At 35.5% G+C, this 12,802-nt stretch overlaps 2 protein-coding genes across 2 annotated transcripts; both read right to left on the bottom strand.

Annotated features, from left to right (window-relative positions):
- Positions 1-1,324: 1,324 nt before the first annotated feature.
- LOC138307233 (protein starmaker-like) lies at positions 1,325-4,418 on the bottom strand. The gene is made up of 2 exons (XM_069247871.1): positions 4,114-4,418; positions 1,325-3,132 (listed from the first exon to the last, which is right to left on the bottom strand). Exons 1-2 carry the CDS (start codon positions 4,187-4,189, stop codon positions 1,511-1,513), a joined length of 1,698 nt encoding a protein of 565 aa, XP_069103972.1. The 5' UTR covers positions 4,190-4,418; the 3' UTR covers positions 1,325-1,510.
- Positions 4,419-7,231: 2,813 nt separating this feature from the next.
- Positions 7,232-12,170, bottom strand: LOC138307998 (putative uncharacterized protein DDB_G0277255). The gene is made up of 2 exons (XM_069248955.1): positions 11,324-12,170; positions 7,232-9,286 (listed from the first exon to the last, which is right to left on the bottom strand). Exons 1-2 carry the CDS (start codon positions 11,433-11,435, stop codon positions 7,575-7,577), a joined length of 1,824 nt encoding a protein of 607 aa, XP_069105056.1. The 5' UTR covers positions 11,436-12,170; the 3' UTR covers positions 7,232-7,574.
- Between the last annotated feature and the right edge of the window lie 632 nt (positions 12,171-12,802).

Here is a 12,802-nt window from a genome sequence, read left to right as displayed (position 1 = left end):
TTCATATTTGGTTCATTGTAACAGCACACAGAGATGGCAGAATAGATTCCGATGATTTTGATTAAATCTTTGTAAATATGTATATAACGTCACTGAACTGTACTTGTTATATCTTCATCTTTCAAAATGTCTTTTTGTTGTATACTTCGTTAGTTTCCCGTTAAGATTGACGAGACATTCTCTTCACTTATTTGTTTCGTTATAAGGCGTTTGTGAATTATCTGTGATTTGTGGAACAATAGCAAGAGTGACCACCTTCATTGGTGAAATATACTGTAGACCAACTTATTTTCGCTTAGATTTAATTTCACGTTTTTAGACTCTATGACTTATTTAGCTTCGCGATTGATAGATACGTCTTCAGTTCTACTTTTCCTATTCGCAAAGATTTAATTTCACGTTCTCCGACACTGTGACTTTCTTATTTAACTTCGTCATTGATAGAGACACTTTTTCAGTTCTACTTTCCTGTTTGCGGAGGGTTTTTACGCGATTTTTATAGCCCACGAAATTCGTGAAATCAATCGTACTGGAAAATAAGTTAACATGCATTAATTTACATCTGCTAGCTTAATGACTGTTGTTTTCTACTTAGTAGAGTATCAAAACAGCTCCACAATGCCCTCTTATAGTGATATCATTGACATTGAGATTAACCGGAATCGTAAACATTGTATATTTATGAGATGAGCTTTGACCACTGTCCAGTCACGTGTTTGAGTAATATTTCTGGTAGTTGTTAAGATATTAGTCACTGTGTTCAACTGTTTAATTATTACATAGTACATATGTGATGTTTGGTTATAGCTATTAAAATTCATGTTTTTCTCCGGAACCTGTGTTTTTGTTTTTATTTTCATTGTCTTATGGTATACTATAAACGTACTTAGTTTAGCGCTGTCAACGTTGATCGCTAATGCTAAAGATCTGTAAATTATTATATATTAGCGTGGATATAAATTAGCGCACTTTGGTGGTTCACAACCGGAAACATCTTTTTCACAATAGCGCTTTAGCTAAATTAGCGCTTCAAAGTCAGCCGGAATAACGCTAAAATAAAACTAGTAGTACTGCTAATATAAGAACGTTTACAGTAGTATATTAAACTATTGAATATAGTGTAGTATTTTGTTTGTCAATAACCGGACATTACCAGTATAACAAAGTGAAAGTTCACACTAACTTTTTCAAAATCGATTTTCTTATACGATTTCATTGCTCTAAATTAGGAAGTGTTTAGTTTAATTTTAAATTATTATCTATGAAACGTCAGGCATTTTGTTGATATTTGATTTTAAAATGGTAAGGATAATTGAAATCTTAATGTTATTTTATCAAGCTAAATACAAAAATACTTTTAATAGTACAAAATATTTGAATGATAATTCACAAATTTGTATTTATCCTTTAATGTGAATAATTTCACATTATAAATATCATCAGATGTTTCACATTTTACAAATTATCCGATTTTCACGTTTTACAAATTATCCGATGGATGATTCACATGTTACAAATCATCGGATTTGGCATCTTTTTGAAATAGCTTATGACGCTCACTGATTGGGTCTGTGCTACCAATCAATTCGAGGCTATGCGTCGCGTCATCAACCACGTGTTCATGCCCAGGGGCTTTTGCAAGAAGCTTCAAGGACTCGACCGTAATTCCCGAATTTTCATTGATATCAATTTTACGTGCCCTTTTTAGGTAACGTTTCTTCGTGGCCTCAATATCAGACATTATATTCTCAGAAATATCGTCCATTTCATCTTCGATATCTTTGGATTTACTCTTTTTCCATTCGTCATAATCCTTCAGATCTTGTATTACAGACTCCAAACCGACAGATTTCAAGATGTCCTCGTCGATATCAAGTTTACGTAATGCGTCTTTGTCCATCTTGAATGGTTTCATCCAGCTGTAGTGCTCGTGCACGTGTCCAGTTTCCTTGTCCCCGTGCATCAGGATGCCATGAAGGTCGTCCGTATCGGGACCTACCTTTCCGGTCAGTTGATCCCGTTTCTTGTCGTCATTGGAGTGTGAAATATCTCCATCCTTGTGCATCAGCCGATGCATCATGTCATCTATCTCGGCTGGCCCCTTTGAAAGATCAGAATCAGGGTTGTTCTTGTCGTTTTCTTTATCATGTGATATGTCGCCATCTTTGTGCATCAGTTTATGCATCATATTATCGAGATCTTCTGCAAGTCCCTTCTCATTGACCGAATCACCATCTTTCTCATGGTCATGTGATAGGTCGCCATCTTTATGCATCAGTTTATGCATCATATTATCGAGATCTTCTGCAAGTCCCTTCTCCTTGGTCAAATCACCGTCTTTCTCATGCTCATGTGATATGTCGCCATCTTTATGCATCAGTTTATGCATCATATTATCGAGATCTTCTGTAAGTCCCTTCTCATTGGTCGAATCACTGTCTTTCTCGTGGTTATGAGCTATGTCGCCGTCTTCATGCATCAGTTTATGCATCATGTTATCGAGATCTTCTGCAAGTCCCTTCTCCTTGGTCAAATCACCGTCTTTCTCATGCTCATGTGATATGTCGCCATCTTTGTGCATCAGTTTATGCATCATATTATCAAGATCTTCTGCAGTTCCCTTCTCATTGACCGAATCACCGTCTTTCTCATGCTCATGTGATATGTCGCCATCTGTATGCATCAGTTTATGCATCATGTTATCAATATCATCTGGTCCTTTTTGAGCCTCCGAGCTCTGATCATCCTTTACTTCTTTTAATTTTTCGTGGTCTTTCTTGTGGTCAATTCCTGGTTCGTCATCGCCATGCATCAACACGCCATGCATGTAGTCCTCGATATCCTCAGGCAGGTTGACCTTCTTCGGACTTTCTGGTTTAATGTCCTCTTCACCCTTGTGCTCGTGTTCAACATTGGTCGTGTCATCGCCATGCATCAAAACACCATGGAACATCGCTTCGGCATCCGAAGGTCCGACCTTCGCCTTCGCCCCTGTCTCGAGATTCGATTTGAATTTGAGATACCCGTCTTCTGCTGCATGATTCACCCCTTCAGTTTTGTCGCCGTGCATGAGAATCCCGTGCATACAGGCCATTGGATCGTCAGCATCCGCACACGGTCCAACCACCTTTCCTGAACGAAAGGAATAACATATTTTAAACTTGACTTGACGAATTGACGAATAGAAGTTTTGTAAACCAATTTTGTTTCGCGGCTTCGTAATTTCGCGATTTCCATTACAAAATAAGTTCTCAAAAATTAACTTTCGCAGATTCAAAAATTGGATTAAAATTTTCATCAATATATGTCATGTAGATATCAATGTACGGAGATAAATTTTCGCGAATTTTCTTGGATCGTGAATTTCGCGAAAGTAAATCACACGCGAAAGAAATATGGTTTACAGTACCACTTAGGTGGCATTATAAAATAATAAGAAAAAAGAGAAAATTTCAATCAATAATCTTAAAGTAAATTGCTTTGAAACTCAAAAACGAAATATATATAAATGACAAATTATTTATATCATAGTATACCGAAGAAGAATTATTCCAGTTTTCAATTGAAAATTCACGATCGCGACAAATTGTCATTATGGAAATTACGTATCCTCAATCGGATGGTCACAAATGAGCCAAAACGTATTCACAGGTTATGCCTTGGGTTAATTAATTTTACCAGATGGCATGAGTATCATATAGTTTTAAAATTTGTCGGGTGTAAACCTTCGCGATTTCACTCTTTGGGACTTTTTCGCGAGGGCTTATTTTCGCAAATCTTATTTATAGCCTGTGAAATCGTCATTCACACGATAGGCTATGAGATATACAATTTTGTTAAATGTCGCAAATTTGGATGAATCTTCGAATTCAGCGAAGATAAAACTCCCACGAATATTAGCTACTTTACAGTAAACGGACTGAATCAATAATGATAGACGACTAAACATGAAATTTTGGAAGAAATACAGTAAAACAACAAATTGATTTTCCAAATACCCATCAATATAAAATACAAACCTCTTTGGATAGGGCATATATATAGGCTTTGCCTGCTGCCTGATCGAAGTACAATCTATTTGACGTAATAAAATATTTTGAAATGACAACTAACCTTCCAATGTAGGCTTTCCGTGCACTGTCCAGTGAAGAAGAAATAAAACCACCGTAACAGTGGATAAGGACATCATGACTGGTGGTCTGAATTCCGTACAGACACAGGAAATGTAATTCGAAATATTTCCAAAACAGTGAGGAGGTACTGAAATATCAACACAAACCGTCACACAATCACTGTTATATAAGACGCTCACTGTGTTATCAACTCTGTATATATATATACCGCTGTTTACATTAAAATACTTTGTATACGTGGTTTCGTTAACGTGTGTGTGTTCTTCGTCATCCCAAATTATCGATAAATCTGACGTCGGACAAAAGATTTAAAGAGGAGAGATGATCAACAGCTGTTACCATGAATCGATTGACGGGGCGGTTACATTCATTTACCGTGTGTGATATAGTCATCGAACACGACGCTTTAAAGAACGTTGTAAGATAAACCAATATAGTCTGTCATTCTTATCTGAAATTAATTTGCTTAGCAGAGTTTTAGAGATAAAGTAATTAGTAATAAGTATATCACCTCAGTATTAACAGAACAATAGGTTGTTAAAATATCTCCTTGGCCCGGTTGTTCAAAACTATCGTTAATTTAACGAGTCGTCAGCGTTAGTAAACATCTGCGCTTAATATTATTGTTCAAGTATTTTTAACGCAATCGTTAGCTAACACAAAAAATAATCACTAGTTAAGTAAAGTTAGCTCTAGCGAGAGTTAGTTTCGCACTTTTCCCCAAAGTGCAATAGTGGGTGCCTATACAAATTTCAGAGTCTTACAGGTATATATGTATATTTATGTTCATTTTTATACGTACTATCATTTTTAATGTGATGGAAAGTTTATTTGGAGACAAAAAATTTAATGATGCTCGTACGCTGACAAATGTCATTTTTTTCTCTTTCAAATACAGGAACAGACGATTTAGTATTTTTCTTCAGTTACGAAAGTTACTTACTTTACGCCATTATCACCATTGAAAAGTTTGAGCTTCTAATTTTACTTTAAGATAAAAATATCAAAAATAATTAATTGCATCCCGGAAAAAATTCGTGGTACTATGTCCTATATGGAATGTTGTACTGATTGCGAATGCACCGAAAGCAAAATAAATTATTTTAAATTAGTTTATTATATGAGTTATTTAGATATATATATATATTTATACACGATTTAACACCAATTATTAGTCAAATGATGGGTATCATTTATGCTCTGTCGGCGGTGGAACATCTTTAAGAGAATGATCCTGAAAGTGAAATGAAGCATTTTTGCGTTTCCTGGTCAGACTTACGTGAAGGTTAGTCCACTAAGAGAGCGCCATCCACTGTAATATTCAGATAATACCAGAACGCTTCAACGGTGACAGATGCTTTCTTGGCCAATCAATGATGCTCTACATATCCGCTTTCGCATTAAAAATATTATTTAGTCTCTTTCACTTCATTTTAATCTCCGTACTAGGTTCAACAATTATTTCATGGAATGTCGGTCTCAATTGTGACAGGTGCCTTCCTGGCCAATCAATATTTGTCACCCAACGTAGACTTTCAGATGTTTTATTATTCACTTTGGCATTGATAAGACATTTAAAAATTATTCTTTTCAATTTACTTGATCTCTGCACTAGCTATATATTTATCAATGGAATTCAAAAAGCGAATACTTTTTGCACATCGATAACAATGTTAACTTGGATGATAAGAAAGATGACTAATAATATTAGATATGCTCTATTATTTCTTAATTTCTATTGGCTAATACATGGTCATGTGAAAGATCGAGTCAATTTTCTCTTTGTGACGTCATTATCTGAACGTTCTTCAGGGTGGTGACCTATGACTATTGTTTTTCTTGTAATTAACCAAAGTATCGGATAATTCTTTTGATATCTGTAAAATGAACTTAAAGTCGACAATAATGACGGACGTAAGTGAATTCCTCACATAAATAATGGAGCAAAAAATTACATATTTAGTGTCAATTATCAAGTAAACAACTTTCTAAAGTTTCATCAAAATTCTTCAGATTAAAAAAAAAATTTATCTGGAAAAGCATTGCAGAAGTGAAGAAAAAAAGTGAAGGAACATTCTTTAAGTAAAGAAGATTTTAGACTGATGAAAACGGTCCTGGTTACACCTAAGATTTGCCAACAAACATACAATATTACGTGAAATTCTTCTTTGTATAACATAATAAGTTTCCTTTATAGAAATATTTTTTTACAATAGTATTATTGACGGAATGAAATGATATTAGGATCGCTGCCAACGGTGGAGCCATGGGCGATCAGTGTGTTTCGAGTTCAGGCGATGGGTTATCAAGTGCAGCGTGGATTGGCTCTGAAGCTAAAGGTGGTATTTAGGATAATTGTGTCTCCTTTGATACTGTTGGGAGAGATGTGAATTGTGCACATTCTTAACAAAACAACGATTGTGATGCTTGCTTTGCAAAATCTGGCATGGTGATCAAGCATGGATTAATTGACACTGCATGAAGAATTTATTGATTCTAGAATGATCCCTTCCGATTGATACTCTTCGAAAATCGCAAATCATAACTGTAAATATATAACTATTTTTTTCCGCCGTACCATTCATTCAGACCTTTGTACTACATTGACCCCGAGAAGCATTTACATATGCATATATCAAACATTTATCTTATATATGCATCCAATACCTGATGTTGTTTATGACCGCTGTTCCAATAACATGAAAACGACAACCTGGCACGCAATACAATGCTGAAAGAGTGTGTCCAATGGTACTAAATGCCATCAGGGAACAACAATATATTTCGCTGGATTTTGTTATAACAAGTCAAAAGACTTTGTGTGCAACAACTATTCTGTAAGGCGAGACAGTTTTGGTATTTGATGTTAATAAAATGTGTTGATCGACCAACAGAACAATTTATTGTCTTCGATATTGCACTTCGCTCCTTTCAAAGATCTCATTGCTTTTTTTGGCCTGTGGTTGCTTAGATTTTTTTCTCCTGAAATGCCATCATTTTACGTGGACGCGATAGTGCTCGCATGAATATCGAGAATACTCTCCTTTTGTGATAATATCAGACACTATTCAATAAAAAGAGAAAGCATTTTTGTATAGATGTTTAATATTTACATGAACATGTTTTACAAGACCAGAAAATACGACCACATACTTATACATATATTCTTGTTAGCATTAATTGAAGTACAGTTGTGTACATGAGCAAGCCCTAGATATTGAAAAAGGATGATCTGTCTTAAACTGTCATATCTTCATATGCAGTTATATTTGTTAACACAACCAAATACCAATGGGTAAGTAATGAATATATATTATCAGTTCAAAATTCATAAAGTTACCAATAAAAATTCGATCATATAGTAAATATTTCCAAAGTTGTTTTCATACATGTTAATTAACATGCCCAATCTCATATTTTCAAAATATTATTATTTTATTTTCAAAGAGAATAAACGATTTCAATCTCCTTCACAATGTGAATCGGAGAATTTGCAGATTCGTTGCCATTTTCTTCTATTTCCTCAACAATGTTAGTCTGATCACCAGAATTTCCCTCAGTGATACTGCTGACGTCCATATTGTTATTTATTATGACATCCTGTATAATATGTAAAATCGGTCTGGCAAGTGATTCAACCTCAGATACAATATCTTCAGCAGCTTCGACATCTTCAATAGCCCTGTTGTTGTCATTCTGACTTAGATCTAGTATCTCTTGCAACGAGGAATATCCCGGTAGTTGTTCATCATCTTCGGTCGAGTCACTATCATCTGGTGAACTTTGTGTCATTTCCCTCTGCACTGAACTACCAGATCGATCCTGTATGACTTTTCTTTCGTAAGGATGACCTTCTCTTTCTATGTGACCACCTGGATATACAAACACCTGGGTGGTGACACCTGTAATAACTTTACCATCTCCCATTTCCTCTGATCCGTTTCCTATCATCTGCTCAATTATATTGATAAGACCATTAATGGTATCATTATCAGTCGCTGACACTCCATCATACACTGGTGTCGTTTCTTGTTCAGTATTTCTTTGTATCTTTTCTGTTATATTTTCGTCTTCGTCAAAGTCTGGCTCCATATTTTCCTCTCCGTTTTCATTTGTTGAACTTTCGAGGCTCACATGTTCTGTTCTGTATTCACCCCTTGAACTTTCCAGGTCAGAGAAGATATACTCCATCATATTTTCGACTCCATGACTATTTAATCCTTGCAGTAAGCCGTTGGAGATAACATCTTCATACTCCTCGTGGTTTGGTGTGTTATCGTTGCTAACTGCAACTTCTTCATTTCCATCAACATTTACATTGTCCAACTCACTGTTGTCAGACAGGTTGTTACTAGGGAAACTGTTACTTAAAACGTTGTTGCTAGGGAAATTGCTACTTAAACCGTTGTTGTTAGGGATGTCGTTGCCAGTGAATGCGTCGCTATTAACTTTGTTGTCAGGATAATTATAACTTGGCTTAATATTGTTAATAAAGTTGTTGCTTGTGATGTTGCTCCTTTGGTCATCATTATTGCTAAGAACATTGTTGCTAGGAACGTTCGGGCCATTGTTGCTGACGATATTATTCGTAAGAACATTGTTGCTAGGAACGCTCGGGCCATTGTTGCTGACGATATTATTCGTAAGAACATTGTTGCTAGGAACGCTCGGGCCATTGTTGCTGACGATATTATTCCTAAGAACATTGTTGCTAGGAACGCTCGGGCCATTGTTGCTGACGATATTATTCGTAAGAACATTGTTGCTAGGAACGCTCGGGCCATTGTTGCTGACGATATTATTCGTAAGAACATTGTTGCTAGGAACGCTCGGGCCATTGTTGCTGACGATATTATTCGTAAGAACATTGTTGCTAGGAACGCTCGGGCCATTGTTGCTGACGATATTATTCGTAAGAACATTGTTGGTTCTCATGATTTCGTCTTTAGAAGCGCTGTTACCGAGTACGCTGTTGCTAAGGATGACTTCTTTGTTGTTATCCTCACCATAACGTGGTTTAACTTTTTTCACCATCATAGTTGAGGCAGCATATCCATTCCCTGTGCGAAGAGCGATAGGTCCAGATCTTTGTTTAAACCTGGGGTATGTATCGCCAGTGTTTGTCGGAGGATAGGTGTCGCTTGTCGGGCTACCTATAACAAAATAGAAATTATCAAAGTATTGATATTTTAGACAAATTAGCATAATGAGTTTTGCTGAAGCAATATATGTACATTGAAGATCATATCGAGGGATTACAGAGACCTTTACATTGCATAATAAAACTCCTACTAGCCTTAATACCGTCCTCGATACTCCTAGGGTTACATTCACTGAATTATTCATAATTTGACAATCTAATAGTAAAACTGAAAACAGTTAATGAGCAAAAAATAAAATTACTTAACAGGCGAACCGGTATCGACTTCATTTGAAGATTACAGGGAATGCGACGCCCAATTTTGAAGCAATATTGTCAACCGCAGTGTACTGTTGTTCGATTCTTTTGAAATACATCTAAAGACCAAGCTAATTACTTATTTGATGTCAAATCAAAGAGCCTTAAGTTTTTTTTACAACATCGTCCGGGATGAATATACCGACAGTGATAGTAGACCTTAGAATTTCGAGGATGCCCTAAATCTCTTGTAACTACAAGCGGAGAAATCAGCCAGATAATGAAGTAATGTTTGTACTTGAATCCAGATAATGATTTTCTAAAATTAGCCATGGTGACCTTCAACTGACAATCAATTATCTTAATTATGTCATACATATTCTTTAAACACAAAGGTAATTAAGTGGAAATCACTTAAGAAACTCAGCCGACATATTATTGACAACGACTCTGACCTAGCAACCCTCAAGCTATTAATTCAATGATGCTTTACATGTGTGAGATTGTTTATGAAAACATCAATCAATCATGTCTGTATGACTTCATTAAATAACATTGTATGACGTTGCATTCATCCATCCTATCAAAAAATGATTAGAAACTAACAACTGGACAATCAGGAAGGACGGGCGAATGGACAGACGTACTAACAGACCTACAGACAGTCAGACGGTTATAAACAAATTTGACAATATCAATGAAAACATTTTGTTTTCATGGGTTTTTTTTTAACTTTTATAATACCATTGCTTATTAATATAAAAAATGGCATCTAGATGGTCGTTGCTTTAACCATAATTAAAATGCTTGAGTATACTCTGCTTACGACATAGATTATTTATATCGGAGCAAATAAGACCTTGCATCCACGCGATGCAAGAGTTATCTTTCTTTCTAGTTATTTATTTGGTGTTTGCGATGATGATATTACTAGGAAAAAACTAGTTTACGGTATTGTCGTTTAACACTTCAGTAAAACAAATTATCTAAGTATGCTATGGTATTTGTATTGTTTAAATAATTGGCACTACGATGTTTTATGTAACACCATTAAGATTTAACATAAATATCCACAGACAAAATTGTAACCTACTTTTATTTCCTCATTTTCAAATATGCTTGGGCCTTATCGAGTGCAGAATTTCAAACGGCAATAGGAAACTCTTTAAAATTACATTTTTCTATTAAGATTACTAGTCACTATCCCTTGGTCATTGGTGAAATATGATGCAAGTTTTACTTAAAAAGAGAAAATATAATCTCAACGAAATACACAAATATGCCATCTGGCATTAAAAAATTATACAGTATAAAACTATTCGCGAAAATTTCGTGTACCACAAAATCATGACATTAGGATTCCCGCGAAGACTGCTAATTAGGTATGATCGTTCTCTGCTCCACTAATACGGCATTTCGCGTTGATTAATTGCTTGGTTCATTTTATCGCACTGATCATTACACGGAGTGTTGTTACTGTAAACCAGCTTAATTCTGCATGGCATTGTTTTAGCGAAACTCGCAAAAACAAGCCTACGCGGAAATAAATACTGTAAAGCAACTTGCTTTCGCTGCTACTAAATTTCTCAATTTCCATTTCAAAATACGTTCGCGAAGATTGACATTCGTGGAATTCAAATATTAATGGAATCTCCTATCAATAAAAATGATGTATATGTTAATTATCGAATTTAAACTTTCGCGAATTTAATTTGATCGCAAAATTCGCGAGAGTGAATCGCATGCGATAGATAGTTAGCTTAAAGTAAGTTGACAATAACTATATACAAACCTGTAAATCCATTTGGAACGGCTCTCGTAGAAACTCTGAAAATCATAACTGATGTCCATAATGTTATCAGCAGACAGTACTTAGTTTTCATATGAACTCCAGACTCAAACATTTTGTATACTATATCTGATCTTAGTACGGCACAAAAATTTTAGTATTGATGTTTCTGCGTCTTGATATTGAAATAGTGTATATATCTGTTGTTTACCATGAATGCCAGGTGTTAACTTATATCAGTATATTTTTCAGTAATCCATATATAATCGTTAGGGCTATAACACCATCATATGGGCTTACAACGAAAATTGACTTGGTCGATAATCACTGAACAGATTGTCCGCTAGGTAGATCATTTGCCTGGTGTTAAGAGGATTTCCTCTCGGTTGTCTGACGCTGTGTATTCACTGATGGCATATTGGTCTCCCATGTCATAATAAGTGGAGACTTTAAAAAAATGTAGATCAGAGTTTTAATGGATTGATTTGCGATGACCAAATAGTTCGCTTTGTAAAGAGTTTACTCCGTAATATCTTCCTGAAGCATACTCCCGAAGACGCCGAGCAACACACCCCGCTGGCAATAGCATACGTGTATGTTACAACCATTCCTTTATTATCGTTTCAGCTGAGCTTTTGGCAGGAGCTGACATTATTATTGACTATGGTGTGTCGCAGAAAGGTGAGATTGTTAAGCTTCCTCGGAAGATTCTGCGTTCCCACTGTTGGAAAGAGACAAGCACATAAACTCCTGAATCACATTATCAGTATTACATGCAGTACACTGCATATAATGAAGGCCTTTTTTAATGATGTTAGCTTTTGATATGGCGTCAAACATAACCAGTCGTCTTGCCGACCACCCCGATATCAATATTAGATATTCCCGACATCTATCGCCTGTGGCCAGAGGATCGCAGCTGTTACTGCCTCGTATTTATCCATTATACCTATCAATAAACTTATGAGTTGTCAAGCCTATAATAAAAGTAGTCAGGTGAAAAATTCTGAAGTGCAAATATTGTTTTTTAAATACCAAAGCAATGATGTAAATAAACTGCACTGTACCTTTATAAAAGGTACTAATATTTGTTAATCGGTGAAGATTCATCAAGTCGAGCAAACGGCAATAAAAACATAAATAGTTTTAATTAATAGATAACCTGAACTGTTGACTAAATATGGGATATGTTGAAAAGGTGGAAATCAATTTAAAAAAACATGCAACGAAGCAAATGATTATTATATAATATATCCTCTTAACAGTAAAGCAATTATTGCCGGGTTTTGTTATCAAAAGGCTTGTCTGTGAAATAATGTGGTGAAATGGAAGAAGAATTTATATGACATAATCTGTACAGTCAAGAAAGTAATAATCACTTCATATCTAATCTTTATAGAGAGTTGTATAGCTGCTTTGATGAAATATAATTGTTACCTTTGTGAATGCAATAGTCGTGAGGGAAAGGAAACGAGGCGTGTA

This window comes from Argopecten irradians, chromosome 14 (genome assembly GCF_041381155.1).
Source record: "Argopecten irradians isolate NY chromosome 14, Ai_NY, whole genome shotgun sequence".
NCBI classification, from domain to species: domain Eukaryota; kingdom Metazoa; phylum Mollusca; class Bivalvia; order Pectinida; family Pectinidae; genus Argopecten; species Argopecten irradians.
Note: the sequence above shows the minus strand (reverse complement) of the source record. Positions and strands in the feature narration are given on the sequence as shown.

Bases quoted from the DNA above. Each gene is read 5' to 3' on its own strand.
- LOC138307233 (XM_069247871.1), bottom strand. From the start codon at position 4,189: ATGATGTCCTTATCCACTGTTACGGTGGTTTTATTTCTTCTTCACTGG. The intron at 3,133-4,113 runs GTTAGTTGTCAT...CCTTTCGTTCAG, and splicing joins CGGAAAGCCTACATTGGAAG to GAAAGGTGGTTGGACCGTGT.
- LOC138307998 (XM_069248955.1), bottom strand. From the start codon at position 11,435: ATGTTTGAGTCTGGAGTTCATATGAAAACTAAGTACTGTCTGCTGATA. The intron at 9,287-11,323 runs GTTTGTATATAG...ATTTTGTTATAG, and splicing joins CGTTCCAAATGGATTTACAG to GTAGCCCGACAAGCGACACC.